Source organism: Microcaecilia unicolor, chromosome 6, assembly GCF_901765095.1.
Source record: "Microcaecilia unicolor chromosome 6, aMicUni1.1, whole genome shotgun sequence".
Lineage (NCBI taxonomy): Eukaryota > Metazoa > Chordata > Amphibia > Gymnophiona > Siphonopidae > Microcaecilia > Microcaecilia unicolor.
In genome coordinates this window covers 2,800,087-2,817,264 of record NC_044036.1, presented here as the reverse complement: position 1 = coordinate 2,817,264, position 17,178 = coordinate 2,800,087, and the positions used below count along the sequence as shown (strand labels likewise).

General features: G+C 48.0%; 1 protein-coding gene across 1 annotated transcript in view; it reads left to right on the top strand.

Moving 5' to 3' along the window:
- The window catches only part of PTPRF (protein tyrosine phosphatase receptor type F), a 1,045,343-nt gene that overhangs the window by 430,651 nt on the left and 597,514 nt on the right, over positions 1–17,178 (top strand). The window contains 1 exon segment of the mRNA XM_030205921.1: positions 9,492–9,602. Coding sequence (XP_030061781.1) covers positions 9,492–9,602 — 111 coding nt within the window.

The window sequence follows — 17,178 nt, the reverse complement described above, 5'->3', positions numbered from 1 at the left end:
GTGGCATCTCGTGCTGCGGCCCAAGGTATAGTGATGCGCAGGCTCTCATGGCTGCTTGCCTCTGACCTGGACAACCGCACCCAGCAGAGACTGGCCGACGTCCCTTGCCGGGGTGATAATATTTTTGGCGAGAAGGTCGAGCAGCTGGTGGACCAACTGCATCAGCGGGAAACCGCCCTCGACAAGCTCTCCCACCGGGCGCCTTCAGCATCCACCTCAGCAGGTGGACGTTTTTCCCGGGCCCGGCAGGCTGCACCCTATGCCTTTACCAAGAGTAGGTACACCCAGCCGGCAGGAAGGCCTCGTCAGGCACAGGAACAGTCCCAGCGCGCTCGTTCTCGTCAACAACGTGCGCCTATGCAGCCCCCTGCGCCTCCACAGCAAAAGCCGGGGACGGGCTTTTGACTGGATCCATGGGAACATAGCCGCCCTCAAAGTGTCCGTACCGGACGATCTGCCGGTCGGAGGGAGGTTAAAATTTTTTCACCAAAGGTGGCCTCTCATAACCTCCGACCAGTGGGTTCTCCAAATAGTGCGGTGCGGATACACCCTGAATTTGGCCTCCCTGCCACCAAATTGTCCTCCGGGAGCTCAATCCTTCAGCTCCCATCACAAGCAGGTACTTGCAGAGGAACTCTCCGCCCTTCTCAGCGCCAATGCGGTCGAGCCCGTACCACCCGGGTAGGAAGGGCAGGGATTCTATTCCAGGTACTTCCTTGTGGAAAAGAAAACAGGGGGGATGCGTCCCATCCTAGACCTGAGAGGCCTGAACAAATTCCTGGTCAAAGAAAAGTTCAGGATGCTTTCCTTGGGCACCCTTCTGCCAATGATTCAGAAAAAACGATTGGCTATGTTCCCCGGATTTAAAGGACGCATACACTCACATCCCAATACTGCCAGCTCACAGACAGTATCTCAGATTCTGCCTGGGCACACGGCACTTTCAGTATTGTGTGCTGCCCTTTGGGCTTGCCTCTGCCCCACGGGTGTTTACAAAGTGCCTCGTGGTGGTAGCGGCGTATCTACACAAGCTGGGAGTGCACGTGTTCCCATATCTCGACGATTGGTTGGTCAAGAACACCTCGGAGGCAGGAGCTCTCCGGTCCATGCAGTGCACTATTCACCTCCTGGAGCTGCTGGGGTTTGTGATAAATTACCCAAAGTCCCATCTCCAGCCAACCCAGTCTCTGGAATTCATAGGAGCTCTGCTGAATACCCAGACGGCTCAGGCCTTCCTTCCAGAAGCGAGGGCCAACAACCTCCTGTCCCTGGCTTCCCGGACCAGAGCGTCTCAGCAGATCACAGCTCGGCAGATGTTGAGACTTCTGGGTCATATGGCCTCCACAGTTCATGTGACTCCCATGGCTCGTCTTCACATGAGATCTGCTCAATGGACCCTAGTTTCCCAGTGGTTTCAAGCCACCGGGAATCTAGAAGATGTCATCCTCCTCTCCACCAGTTGCCGCACTTCACTGCACTGGTGGACCATTCGGACCAATTTGACCCTGGGACGTCCATTCCAAATTCCACAGCCCACGAAGGTGCTGACGACGGATGCATCTCGCCTGGGGTGGGGAGCTCATGTTGATGGGCTCCACACCCAGGGGGTGTGGTCCCCCCAGGAACAGGATTTTCAGATCAACCTCCTGGAGCTCTGAGTGGTCTGGAACGCACTGAAGGCCTTCAGGGATCGGCTGTCCTACCAAATCATCCAAATTTGGACAGACAATCAGGTTGCAATGTAATACATCAACAAGCAGGGGGGCACCGGATCTCGCCCCCTGTGTCAGGAAGCCGTCGGGATGTGGCGTTGGGCTTGCCAGTTCGGTATTCTCCTCCAAGCCACGTACCTGGCAGGCGTAAACAACAGTCTGGCCGACAGACTGAGCAGAGTCATGCAACCGCACGAGTGGTCACTCCATTCCGGAGTGGTACGCAAGATCTTCCGAGTGTGGGGCACCCCCTCGGTGGACCTTTTCGCCTCTCGGACCAACCACAAGCTGCCTCTGTTCTGTTCCAGACTTCAGACACACAGCAGGCTAGCGTCGGATGCCTTTCTCCTTCATTGGGGGACCGGCCTCCTGTATGCTTATCCTCCCATACCTTTGGTGGGGAAGACCTTACTGAAGCTCAAGCAAGACCGCGGCACCATGATTCTGATCGCGCCCTTTTGGCCCCGTGAGATCTGGTTCCCTCTTCTTCTGGAGTTGTCCTCCGAAGAACCGTGGAGATTGGAGTGTTTTCCGACTCTCATTTCGCAGAATGACGGAGCGTTGCTGCACCCCTAACCTCCAGTCTCTGGCTCTCACAGCTTGGATGTTGAGGGCGTAGACTTCACTGCGTTGGGTCTGTCGGAGGGTGTCTCCCGTGTCTTGCTTGCCTCTAGAAAGGATTCCACTAAAACGAGTTACTTTTTCAAGTGGAGGAGGTTTGTCGTTTGGTGTGAGAGCAAGGCCCTAGAACCTCGTTCTTGCCCTGCACAGAACCTGCTTGAATACCTTCTGCACTTATCAGAGTCTGGCCTGAAGACCAACTCAGTAAGGAATCACCTTAGTGCGATTAGTGCTTACCATTATCGTGTGGAAGGTAAAGCCATCTCTGGAGAGCCTTTGGTCGTTTGATTCATGAGAGGCTTGCTTTTGTCAAAGCCCCCTGTCAAGCCTCCTGCAGTGTCATGGGATCTCAACGTCGTTCTCACCCAGCTGATAAAACCTCCTTTTGAGCCACTGAATACCTGCCATCTGAAGTACTTGACCTGGAAGGTCATTTTCTTGGTGGCAGTTACTTCAGCTCGTAGGGTCAGTGAGCTTCAAGCCCTGGTAGCTCATGCTCCGTATACCAAATTTCATCACAACAGAGTAGTGCTCCGCACCCACCCAAAGTTCCTGCCGAAAGTGGTGTCGGAGTTCCATCTTAACCAGTCAATTGTCTTGCCAACATTCTTTCTCAGACCGCATACCCGCCCTGCTGAACGTCAGTTGCACACATTGGACTGCAAGAGAGCATTGGCCTTCTACTTGGAGCAGACACAGCCCCACAGACAGTCCGCCCAATTGTTTGTTTCTTTCGACCCCAATAGGAAAGGGGTCGCTGTCGGGAAACGCACCATCTCCAATTGGCTAGCAGATTGCATTTTCTTCACTTACGCCCAGGCTGGGCTGACTCTTGAGGGTCATGTCACGGCTCATAGTGTCAGCGTCGGTGGCCCACTTGAAGTCAGCCACTATTGAAGAGATTTGCAAGGCTGCGACGTGGTCATCTGTCCACACATTCACATCACATTACTGCCTCCAGCAGGATACCCGACGTGACAGTCGGTTCGGGCAGTCGGTGCTGCAGAATCTGTTTGGGGTGTAAATCCAACTCCACCCTCCAGGACCCGAATTTATTCTGGTCAGGCTGCACTCTCAGTTAGTTGTTCTTCGTAGGTCAAATTTCTGTTGTACACTCGCCATTGCGAGGTTAAATTGACCTGGATTCTTGTTTTGAGTGAGCCTGAGAGCTAGGGATACCCCAGTCGTGAAAACAAGCAGCCTGCTTGTCCTCGGAGAAAGTGAATGATACATACCTGTAGCAGGTGTTCTCCGAGGACAGCAGGCTGATTGTTCTCACCTACCCTCCCTCCTCCCCTTTGGAGTTGCGTTTGATCATTTTGCTTGTCATTCAACTGAGCGGGAACGGTCACGCACGGGCGGGAAGACGGCCGCGCATGCGCGGTGGGCGTGCCCTGCGTGCGGGACTGCCCGCAAAATTTTGTTCCGGTTGGTGGGGGCTGCCGTGGACGTCAACCCAGTCGTGAGAACAATCAGCCTTCTGTCCTCGGAGAACACCTGCTATACAGGTATGTATCATTCACTTTAAGAACATTCAACTTCCAGGGCACGTCCACATGATGTATCCACTCGCTCAGATCCCTTGAAAACACGACAGTGAAATGGATGTCAGGGTTCGCTGAGCTCTCATATACGTGATACTGCATTCAATAGTTTTATGCCAATTGCCAGTCATTCCGTTATGGTTTTTTGAGTATCAACAATGTTTTTTGAAAAGTGATAAATGATAGATCAATGGGAAAGAAAGATACAATATAATTGAAAAAACATATAAAAAGTTATAATGCACTGATTTAGGCGGGGGTTTTCTGGTCATTGATTTTCAGTCACTTGCTTCAGCTGACATACGAACCGACAAGGGAAGGAAATATTCTAGGCCTAGTCCTTAGAGGAGCATATGATCTGGTGCAGGAGATAATGGTGCTGGGGCCGCTTGATAACCATGATCATAATATTTATTTATTTATTTGGTGCATTTTTACCCCACATTTTCCCACATAAGCAGGCGCAATGTGGCTTACATTAAGTCAAAAGGATACAATTCAACACAGAGATGGCACGGAAACAGAATGTCAAAGACCAACAAAAAGAGGGTCCAAGTCTCCCACAAAAACAAGACAACAAAGAGAGCGGAAGAAACCCAAAAAGACCAGACCAAAACCATAGATTGTAAGAGCACCAAAAGGCCTTCCTCAGGGGTCTTCAAATTGACATATACAGATGTTCCTCCAGAATTCTCATGGAGTTGAAAAACACAAACGCTGGTGAGAATTCTGGAGGCACATCTGTATACGTCAATTTGAAGACCCCTGAAGAAGGCCTTTTTGGCCTTAACACGGACCGTGTAGGGTCCCAATAAAACTTTTTTGGTGCTCTTACAATCTGAGGTTTTGGTCTGGTCTTTTTGGGTTTCTTCCTTTACAGAAATAGAATGTGACAGGAGGGGAAGGTACACGGAATGACATGGGAAATGACAGGAGTGAAGAGCCAACAAGAGAGAGAGGTTAAACAGTGGAGGAGCCAGGGGAATAAGCCTTGGCGAATAAGAAGGCTTTTAAGGACTTTTTGAACTGTTGATGGTCGATGAGCTCCTTAAGCTGTCTTGGCAGAGCATTCCAGGATTGTGGACTGATGTATGGGAAGGAGGAAGCATAAAGAGTCTTGTATTTTACTGTGATCAGATTTGATATTAGCTTTGGAGTAAGTAAACGCAGGAAATCCAACACATTAGCATTTAACTTTCAAAAAGGAGATTATGATAAAATGACAAGAACAGTGAAAAGAAAAATAGAGGAGCGGCTGCGAGGGTAAGGAATTTACATCAGGCATGGATGCTGTTCAAAAAATACCATCCTAAACGACCAGGCCAAATATAGTCCGTGTATTAAAAAAGGAGGAGAAAGAGCAAACAGCCGGCATGCTTAAAAGGTGAGCCGAAGGAAGTTAGAGCTAAAAGAAAATCCTTCAGAAAATGGAAGAAAGAGCCAACTGAAAATAATAAGAAACAGCATAAGGAATGCCGAGTCAAATGCAAAGGACTGATCAGGAAGGCAAAGAGGGACTTTGAAGAAAAGATTGCGTTGCAGGCAAAAACACATAATTTTTTTTTTAGGTGTATTAAAAGCAAGAAGCCAACAAAAGAATCGATTGGACCATTAGATGACCGAGGGGTGAAAGGGGCAATCAAGGAAGACAAAGTCATAGCGGAGAGATTAAATGAATTTTTTGCTTCAATCTTTACCGAGGAAGATTTGGGAGAAATTCCGGTGCCAGAAATGGTATTCAAAGCTGACGAGTCACAGAAGCTGAATGAAATATCTAATAAACCTGGAAGATGTAATGGGGCTATTTGACAAATTGAAGCCTTACAAATCTCTTGGAATGGATGGTAGTCATCCCAGAGTACTGATAGAATTGAAAAATGTACTTGCGGAATTAATGTTATTAATATGTAACTTATCTTTAAAATCGAAGGTGGTATCAGAAGATTGGAGGATGGCCAATGCAACACCAATTTTTTAAAAAGGTTCTAGAGGAGATCCGGGAAATTATAGACAGGTGAGCCTGACATCGGTGCGGGGCGAAATGGCAGAGACTGTTATAAAGAACAAAATTACTGAACATATTCAAAAGCATGGATTAATATGAAAAAGTCAACATGGATTTAGTGAAGGGAAATCTTGCCTCACCAATCTGTTACATTTCTTTGAAGGGGTGAACAAACATGTGGTTAAAGGTGAGCTGGTTGATATGTATCTGGATTTTCAGAAGGCGTTTGACAAAGTATCTCATGAAAGACTCGAGAAAAAATTAGAGAGTCATGGGATAGGAGGTAGTGTGCTAGTGTGGATTAAAAACTGGTTAAAGGATAGAAAACAGAGAGTAGGGTTAAATTGTCAGTATTCTCAATGGCGAAGGGTAGATAGTGGGGTCCCCCAGGTGTCTGTGCTGGAACCACAGCTTTTTAACATATGTATAAATGACCTAGAGATGGGAGTAACTAGTGAGGTAATTAAATTTGCTGACGACACAAAGTTATTCAAAGTTGTTAAATCGCAAGAGGATTGTGAAAAATTATAAGAGGACCTTACGAGACTGGGAGACAGGTCTTCTAAATGGCAGATGATGTTTAATGTGAGCAAGTGCAAAGTGATGCATGTGGGAAAGAGGATCTCGAATCATAGCTGCGTAATTAAGGTTCCATGAATGGGATCTAGATGCTGTCATTGATGATACGTAGAAACCTTCTGCGTAGTGTGCTGCTGCGGCTAAGAAAGCAAATAGAATGTTAGGTACTATTAGGAAAGGGATGGAAAACAAAAATGAGGACATTATAATGCCTTTGTATCTCTCCATGGTGCGACCGCACCTCTATTGTGTTCAGTTCTGGTCACCACATCTCAAAAAAGATATAGTGGAATTAGAAAAGGTACAGAGAAGGGTGACGAAAATAGGGATGGGACGACTTCCCTATGAGGAAAGGCTAAAGTGGCTAGGGCTCTTCAGCTTGGAGAAAAGACGGCTGAAGTGAGATATGTTAGAGATGTATAAAATAATGAATGGAGTGGACCGAGTAGATGTAAATCGCTTGTTTACTCTTTCCAAAAATACTAGGACTAGGGGGCACGTGAAGAAGCTACAAAGTAGTAAATTTAAAATGAATCAGAGAAAGTTTTACTTCACGCAACGTGTAATTAAGCTCTGGAATTCGTTGTCAGAGAATATGGTAAAGGCAGTTAGCTTAGTAGAGTTTAAAAAAGATTTGGACGTCTTCCTAAAGGAAAAGTCCATAGACCATTAATAAAATGTACTTGGGGAAAATCCATTGCTTATTTCTGTGATAAGCAGTATAAAATGTTATGTACTTTTTTGGGATCTTGCCATGTATTTGTGACTTGGATTGGCCACTGTTTGAAACGGTGTTCTGGGCTTGATGGACCTTTGGTCTGTCCCAGTATTTCAATACTTACGTAGTTATGTAGTCTTGAAAACACAAGATCTTATGGCCTTCACAATACAGAGTTTTTCCGCTTCAGAGAGCAGACAAGAACTCCATCTTATGATGATAGTGAGACAGAAGTGCCAAAACAGCCCATTCAAAGTGAATGGTGTGTGTCATCATTAGTCCACGGCTTAGTAAATGGGGGGGGGGGGGGGGGGGGGGTAAATGTTCCAAAATGCAAATGTGTTTCACTCTGTAAACAAAAAAAAACAGTTCTTTGTATAAGAGACAGGATTCTGGAGTAGCCAGAGTTGTGCCTGACCCAGGATGACAGTTTTTATTCAGAGCATTCAGCATGTCAGCAACATTTCAGTGAAATTCCTTCATGATGTATCGTTAGACATGCATAGCTCTAAAAGGCAAAATACTTCAATTTCATTGACTTTATGCTGGTTAGTTTAGTGCCATAACACATGAAGAGAAATATTTCAATAGATTTGTTCACTGTTTAAAGTGAAATATGTTGTTTTCAAAAGCACAAAATCTGTATGGTTTGTATAGTTATATTGTTAATTATATTGCACATATTAGAATAATCCTGTTCTAAACATATGACCTATAATTACTACTAATCCATCCTCTCTAGTTTTGAGTGTTGGTATATCATTTACTTTCTGTATCCAAACCACCATCGATTCCATTGTATATCTGCTGTTTCTAGTGAACAGGATTCTGTACATGCAAGCATTTCTTACCATTATTGAATCCCTTTGGGGGATGAAGGGTCAAGTACTTTCGGCAGTATGAATAAAACTTTCTTTAGCAACAGCTGGCTGCATCATAAATGTCTGTGCAATGTCACTACAATATTCAGCAGTGAAAGGACAGTATTAGAAGACATGTATTATAGCTTCCCGATAAATATGATAGGAAGAATTAAGCCATTTGAGACTTTGAGGATAACTAGAATAGAAAAAAAAAGAGCATAGAGGTCCTGAAGGAAAAGTCCATGGTCTGTTATTGAGATGGACATGGGGAAGCCACTACTTGTCCTGGGATTGGTATCATAGAATGTTGCTACTAAGTGGATTTCTGCCAGGTACTTGTGACCTGGATTGTCCACTGTTGGAAGCAGGATACTGGGCTAGATGGACCATTGGTCTGACCCAGTATGGGCGTTTTAATAATAACTTATCTGTGACCCTGAGCAAGTCACTTAACTCTCCATTGCCTCAGGGATAAGAAAATACCTAGCTAAACCTAAATAAATAATAAGAATGACCAGAGATAGAAGGGGGGGGGGGAGGTGTGGGGAAAATGTCTGTGTGAGTTGGATGGGTAAGGGGAAAAGATGTAAGAGAGAAAGAATGAGTATGTCAACCGCCTTCAATAGATCACAGATGTCAAGGCATCACTGTGAATAAATAGCCAAAATGTTTGTAGTCATTTGTTCATGTTGGTAAGAAATGAATGTTTTCTGTGTTTTGTGGGTGTGTCTTCCTATATTTGCTTGCTTCTGACAGTCCACTGTATATGGAAGCAAGCTTGACTCTGCTGTATTGGGGTGACCATTCTAAACAACTATTAATTCCATGTTATAATAGAGCTTTTCAGAGCAAAAGCAGGCATCTCCACTTTTGCATTTCTAAGCAGAACTTTGCCTTTGCTTTTAGAAAACGAATATATTGCTGACAGATTAAAGCCAATTCAGGCATTTCTTCTTTTTACTGAAATTCTGTCATAAGGTAATTATTTAAAGTATCTTGTGATTTTTCTAAAAGCAAAGATTAACTGCCGCGTAGAAATGCAAAAAGAGGAGGACATGGCCCGCGTTTGCTCTGAAGGACTTAGTTTGGGTAGGAGACATGAAGAATGCTGAGTCATGCTGTGATAGGTTTGGTGTATGTGTGTGTGGGTACATCTGTATGATAGATATCTATATATCTATATTTGTCTATATATAAACAAGGTCAAGTACTTAAAATTATTAATTACTACTTTGATATCCATTTAGAATTTGTCAAATTGCCTGCCCCTTTCCCAGCATAGTGGAACCACAAGGCATGTGTGAGATTAAGGGTGTCCCATATCTCATGCAGGAAGCTGTCACATATAGCTGTATACTGTTGTATGTATGAGTTAATTTCTTATTCCATACAGTGCTTTCTTCAGTTAAACAGATTTGTTCTGCCATGTCTGTCTTTTTTTATGCACAGGGGCCCTTCAGATAGAGAACAGTGATGAATCTGACCAAGGGAAATATGAGTGTGTTGCTGCCAACAGTGCAGGAACCCGCTACTCTGCTCCAGCAAACCTTTATGTTCGAGGTAAGGCTGTTACTCCATAAGGTTCCACTATCTAGTAGTCCTTGTGGTTTGAGTGGTTAAATGGTGTTTTATTTCTGCATTTCCAGCTTCATAATGCTATAAATGTTTCTTTTGTGTGTTATATATTCATCATCAAAATCTCTAACTAGTTATTAGGTTTATGGCTGCAATATTGAGCTTCATCTTATGAGTTTTAAATTTAGAAAGGCCACTCACACTTGGTGGGATTTTTTACCAGACACAGGACTTATGAAGCAGCTGTGGTTCCTAGGGAAGAAGGTACTGTACTCGTTTCACTTTTGCTCTTTATATTTTAATTGTTTAAACATGATCTTTCTCTTAACATTTTTCTAAAATTTTAATGTGTGCTGTTTGTGTCGAGAAATAAATTCCTTCTTTCTTGAAGTCACTGAGGAATTTTACATAATCATTTCTCCCTAACTTTTCTATCATAGGTTTTTTACCCACTGAGGCACTCAAGTAACTCAGCATGTACCTCTTCTGTCATTCTTTTTGAATTCTTTCCTTTTCAGTCATTGGGGATATAAGAAGAAAAAAAAGCATTTTTCATGCTTAAAGCATGTTCTACATGCAAAAAATAATCATATGCTAGAAAATAGAGGCTTGAAAGATCTAAGACATTCCCTGGAGCAGTAGTTTGGTGACTGCAAAACGATGGCCAACTTTAGATAAGGACCTATATTTTAAATAATTTTTGTGTGATTTGATAGCATGTTTGACTTTTTTTTTTGTTAAAAAGGGAAGTTTGTTGCCTGTCATTGGGCACACTGAGCACTTAGTACCATGAAAGTGCCCATGAGAAGTTCTGAGGTTTTTTCCTTCCAGTGGTATAAATATATTTGTTTGACTCATGATCACCGTAGAGTGGAGGAAGTTCTATACCTATGTAGTTTTGCAAGATGAGTTCCATTTTCCTTGTCTATTGTTGTATTTTAAATATTACAGCTGAATATGCATGTACAACTATGTGTGCCAGCAAAATCCCAAATACATATAAACACACAGCATGTAGGCATTCCTGGTGCATGATTTGGAAGGAGCTGTGATGTATGTATGCATTTTATAAATGATCTGTTGGTACACCTTTGGAGCACACATTCACTTGTGTGCCATTAAAGATAGTTCTGAGAGCCTGTTTCATAAAACCACACAAGTGCCTATGTTGTTTTTTTTTATAAAACAGTAGACTTGAAAACACCCAAAAATCATTACTGATAATGACTATCATTTAAGAAGCAAGATTCTATTTCAAAAAATTATTTTGAATGAAGCTTTCCATCAGGCAGTGAGAAGGTGTGCCCTGGGTCAGGGTGCCTTTGGAGTGAGGCCCTCCCTCTGGGCTATAATTTGGTGTCCCAGCCATGACATTTTGAGGACCATCTAAGTCATGATATCAGTGCTAGCTGTAGTCACTGAGGAAGGGCACCTTGGACCAGCATGCCTTTGGAGTGAGGCCCTACCTCTGGGTTATAAATTTGCGTCCTGATTGCAGTACACAGCTTGCAGCATATGCCCACTGACTCATGCCTGAAGGGGCAGATCCTGCCCCTTTGTTGTTACTGAGGAGCAGGTCACTCTGCTCCCCTCCATGGGAAAGTGAAAAGGAGGAAAGAGTAAGATTGTCCAAGCTGCCACTGTGAAAGGACCCATAGACCGTTATGTGAGGCAAGCAATGGTGGCTCAATTATCAACGACTGTGAGTACGTTTTTTTTTTTTACTCCAGAAGCCTTCTTTTCTTCTGGAGTTTGAACCCTTCCCCCACAACCTACGTCTTTGCAGGGCAGGCTAGTGCTTCTAAACAGAGAGCATTGTGGACTCCAAGGGAAGTACCCCTGATTGCAATCCCCTCTCCTAATTCTTCAACTCCAAATGAAGAAACTTAAAGTATCTGCCCAAGACAAGATGTCATCTCTGTATCTCTTTTGTCCTTATCTTCATCTGTTCCCTCTTTGTTCGTTAATTTGCAGGATAATTCCATATCATCAAGCTGATCAATCCATAGACTGGTGGGTTGTGTCCATCTACCAGCAGGTGGAGATAGAGAGCAAACTTTTGCCTCCCTATATGTGGTCATGTGCTGCCGGAAACTCCTCAGTATGTTCTCTATCTCAGCAGGTGGTGGTCACACACAGCAGCAGCTCTGGCTAGGCCTCCAAGCCTAATTTTTAGGTTTTGTTGAGTGCCTGGGGTTGAGGGCTCTTCTTGAGCAAGTGCAAACCTGGTGGCGCCAGGTCCCTCCTTTTCTCCCCCCTCCCGCTGGCTCCGTTAAAAACAAACAAAAAAAAAAAATTTTGAACGTCCTTAAAGGCGTTTATTTCGACGTTTATTTAAACGTTTATTGCAGCTACTCACTGGGACACCAGGTCGTTACAGCTCGGAGCGGAAAGCAGGTAATTTTTACCTTTTTATAGCGGGCAGGGGGTTCCCCGATTGATCTCCACGTGGCATATGGCGTCGGAGGGCGAGGGCGCAAAGAGTCGCTCCCCAGATCGCTTGGGCGCTTCTAGAGGGGATGCGGGGGTTTTAAAGTCTGATTCGCCCTTGTTGGGTGACAGTTTCGTGACCGATGAGTGTCTTGGTCCTTCCTCCGGCGTGGCGGTTTTTCCCGCCATAAACGCCCATCCCCCGCTGCTCGCCTCCGCCATCTTGGCCGGCCACGCGGCTCGGACGGCTTCTTCTTGGGCCGCCCTTGAGGTAGGAGACATTAATGCCATGAACGCCCTTAATTTGGGCGACGGCACAAAAGCGGCTAAAGTTAAGCGCAGTTCTTCCCGCGCGGCTCCTTCGCGGAGTGTCGCGCCGGACGCCATCTTGGATGCGCAGCATGTCTCTCCCCCGCTCTTGCGAGCGCTGGTTGAGGGTGCGTCTAGGGCTGTAGCCCAGGCTGCGGAAGTGCACAGTCTGGGGGGTTTCTCCTCCGAGTTTGTTTTGCTGCTGCATCAGGCCTTCCTTATGCAAAACGCTGCCCCTGCTCCCTCGTCTGGTAAAGAGGTTGAAGTCCCCGTAGGTAAACGCCCTCGGGTTGATTCCCAGGCCTTGGAGGACTTTGTCTCCTCCGATGTAGATGAGGGCAGCGTATCTGAGTTCTCCCAACGGTCCTTTGCGGATTCCTTGGAGGAGACGGATTCCCGCTCGGTTGGAGCGGATGACCCCTCTGCAGCGCGGCTTTTTAGCTCAGAGGATTTGCCCAACCTGTTAGTGCAGGCCATGGGCATTTTGAAGATTTCCTCTCCGGAGGACGTCTCTCCCTCAGCCCCTATTGGCTCTGCCATTATGCTGGGGACGAAGCGCCCGCCTAGAACCTTCCACGTGCATGATGCCATGCACACCTTAATTTCGGCTCAATGGGATGTCCCGGAAGCGAGCCTTAAAGTGGCTAGGGCTATGTCCCGCCTCTATCCTTTGCCTGAAAGTGAACGTGAGGCCTATCTGTGGCCTACCGTGGATTCTTTAATCACTGCGGTGACTAAGAAAACGGCGTTGCCGGTGGAAGGTGGCACGGCCCTAAAGGACGCCCAAGACAGAAGATTGGAGGCGGCCTTAAGGTCGTCCTTTGAGGCGGCTGCTTTAAGTTTGCAGGTCTCAGTTTGCGGCTCCTATGTGGCCAGGGCGTGCCTGACTATGGTGCAGCGGGCTTCCCCCTCGGATCATTCCTTGAGGGCTGATTGGCCGGCCCTGGAATCGGGCTTAGCCTATTTGGCAGACTTGCTGTATGATGTCTTGAGGGCCTCAGCTAAAGGCATGGCTCAGACAATCTATGCGCGGCGGTGGCTTTGGCTGAAGCATTGGTCTGCTGACCACGCCTCTAAATCCCGCCTAGCTAAATTGCCTTTTAAAGGCAAGCTGCTCTTTGGGGTCGAGCTGGACAAAATCGTGACCGATCTCGGCACGTCTAAGGGCAAGAAGTTACCAGAGGTCAGGGCTCGGGCTAGTACTCGCCCCGGTACCTCCAGAGGACGGTTTCAGGAAGCCCGTCGGTACCGCCCGGGCAGGTCGGGCTCCTCTGCCCCCTCTTCCTTCAAGAGGAATTTCTCCCCCAAGCAGCATTCCTTTCGCAGAGACCGCCGTCCCGGAGGTGCTCCCTCCGGTCCTCCCCCAGGGTCTCGTACCCAATGACGGGGCCTTGGTCCACACCCCAGTGCAGATTGGAGGACGGCTGTCCTCGCTTCTGGGCGAGTGGACCGCAATAACTTCAGACGCTTGGGTGCTGGAAGTCATCAGAGACGGCTACAAGCTAGAGTTCTGCCGACCCTTAAGAGACGGGTTTGTACTCTCTCCCTGCAAGTCTCCGGTCAAAGCTGTGGCAGTGCAGCAGACCTTGGACAACCTGATCCGCCTGGGTGCGGTCGTTCCGGTGCCAGAAATTCAGATTGGCAAGGGTCGTTACTCCATTTACTTTGTGGTACCAAAGAAAGGAGGTTCTGTCCGGCCTATCCTCGACCTCAAAGGGGTCAATCGGGCCTTGAAAGTGCGGCACTTTCGCATGGAGACTCTCCGCTCTGTTATAGCGGCAGTGAAGGTAGGAGAGTTCTTGGCTTCCTTGGACATCAAGGAAGCGTACCTGCATATTCCCATCTGGCCTCCTCATCAACGCTTTCTGCGTTTTGCAGTCCTGGGACGACACTTCCAGTTCAGAGCCCTCCCTTTCGGGTTGGCTACTGCTCCGCGGACCTTTTCCAAAGTAATGGTGGTCATAGCGGCCTTCCTGCGAAAGGAAGGAGTACAAGTCCATCCTTATCTGGACGACTGGTTGATCCGAGCCCCCTCTTATGCAGAGTGCGGCAAAGCTGTGGACCGGGTAGTTGCTCTTTTGAGCTCCCTGGGGTGGATCATCAACTGGGAGAAGAGCCAGCTGCGCCCGACTCAGTCCCTGGAGTATCTGGGAGTTCGATTCGACACCCAAGTGGGCAGAGTGTTCCTGCCAGACAATCGGATTGTCAAACTTCAGGCTCAGGTGGACCAGTTCCTAGTAGCCTCTCCTCTTCGGGCTTGGGACTATGTGCAGCTGTTGGGCTCTATGACGGCCACGATGGAAGTAGTGCCCTGGGCCAGGGCTCATATGAGACCACTACAACACTCTCTGCTGCAGCGCTGAACTCCGATGTCGGAGGATTATGCTGTGCACCTTCCCTTGGACCCAGCAGTGCGCAAGGCGCTGAGCTGGTGGATGCAGACAGACAAGTTGTCTGCGGGAATGCCTCTGGTGACCCCGGAGTGGATTGTTGTCATGACGGACGCCTCTTTGTCGGGCTGGGGAGCCCACTGCTTGGGAAGGACAGCGCAGGGGCTCTGGTCTTCAGCAGAGGCAAAGTGGTCTATCAACCTCCTGGAACTCAGAGCCATTCGGTTGGCGCTTTTGGAGTTCATCCCGGTACTGGCGTTGAAGCCAGTACGGGTCCTGTCGGACAATGCCACGGCTGTGGCCTATGTCAACCGCCAGGGAGGTACCAAGAGCGCCCCTCTAGCCAAGGAGGCTATGAATCTATGCCAGTGGGCGGAAGCGAACCTGGAACAGCTGTCAGCGGCCCACATTGCCGGAGTCATGAATGTCAAGGCGGACTTTCTCAGTCGCCATACCTTGGAGCCCGGAGAGTGGCAGCTATCTGCTCAGGCGTTCTTGGACATCATGAAGCGCTGGGGCCAGCCGAGCCTAGATCTAAAGGCGTCATCGGCCAATTGCCAAGTGCCGCGCTTTTTCAGCAGAGGACGGGACCCTCGATCCCTGGGAGTAGATGCTCTTCTCCAACAGTGGCCGACACAAGAGCTTCTCTATGTGTTCCCGCCCTGGCCCATGCTGGGCAGGGTGCTAGACCGGGTGGCAAAGCATCCAGGCCGGATAATCCTGGTGGGTTCGGATTGGCCCAGACGTCCCTGGTATGCGGACTTGATCAGGCTCTCAGTCGACGATCCTCTGCGGCTGCCAGTGGAGCACGGCCTGTTACATCAGGGTCCCGTGGTGATGGAGGATCCCTCCCCCTTTGGTCTTACGGCCTGGCTATTGAGCGGCAGCGTCTGAGAAAGAAGGGCTTCTCAGACAAGGTCATCGCTACTATGCTGAGAGCGAGGAAGCGCTCTACTTCTACTGCTTACGCCAGAGTTTGGCGTATCTTTGCAGCGTGGTGTGAAGCAGGCTCACTTTCTCCCTTCACTGCTCCAATTTCTTCAGTGTTGGCGTTCCTGCAAGAAGGTCTGGAGAAAGGCCTGTCGCTCAGTTCCCTTAAAGTCCAGATAGCGGCCCTGGCTTGCTTCAGGGGCCGCCTGAAGGGTGCTTCCCTGGCTTCGCAGCCAGATGTGGTGCGTTTTCTCAAGGGAGTTAATCACCTGCGCCCTCCTCTGCACTCGGTGGTGCCTGCGTGGAATCTCAATCTGGTGCTAAGAGCATTACAGAAGCCGCCTTTTGAACCCTTGTCGAGGGCATCTCTGAAAGACCTGACGTTGAAAGCAGTCTTTTTAGTGGCTATCACTTCAGCCAGAAGAGTTTCCGAGCTCCAGGCGCTCTCATGTCGAGAGCCTTTTCTGCAGTTCACTGAGGCAGGCGTGACTATTCGCACAGTGCCTTCCTTCCTGCCCAAGATTGTTTCTCGCTTCCATGTGAATCAGCAGCTCTGTCTCCCTTCCTTTCGTAGGGAGGACTACCCAGAAGAATACTCTGCTCTTAAATATCTGGATGTGAGACGAGTCATCATCAGATACTTGGAAGTGACCAATGATTTCCGGAAATCGGATCATCTGTTTGTCCTGTTTGCAGGTCCTCGTAAGGGTCTGCAGGCTGCTAAGCCTACAGTGGCAAGATGGGTCAAGGAAGCCATTGCAGCGGCTTATGTGGCCGCAGGGAAGGTGCCGCCTATCCAGCTGAAGGCTCACTCCACTAGAGCTCAGGCGGCCTCGATGGCAGAGGCCGGGTCCGTCTCCTTGGAAGAGATATGCAAGGCGGCAACTTGGGCATCGGCCCATACATTCTCCAAGCATTACCGCTTGACTGTGGCGGCACGGGCGGAGGCCCGGTTTGGAGCTTCAGTGTTGAGGTCAGGGATTTCAATGTCCCGCCCTGGGTGAGTACTGCTTCGGTACATCCCACCAGTCTATGGATTGATCAGCTTGATGATATGGAAGGTAAAATTATGTATCATACCTGATAATTTTCTTTCCATTAATCATAGCTGATCAATCCATAGCCCCTCCCAGATATCTGTACTGTTTATATACTCGTTGAATTTTAGGTTCAAGTTTAGTCTTCAGTTACTTCAGGAGGACTTCGTGTTCAAGTTTTTTCACTTGGATTCTTCAAGAGTTGAGACGAGTTTGTGTTACAGTGAGCTGCTGCATTCCTCTCCCCTCCGTTTTACGGGGCTGGATTGAGACTTAAATTCTGCCGGCACTCCCTCCCGCTTCGTGTGGCTGTAGGGCAGCTTTGTACCCCTCCCGCTTCGGCGGTGTTAGGGTCAGTCAGCTACTCCCGCGGTTGCGGTTGCAGGATAAGCCAGATTCCCCCCGCATCGGCGGGTGTGGTGTCCCTCCCCCGCTCCGCGGGGATGAGCTGGACGGATTCCCCTC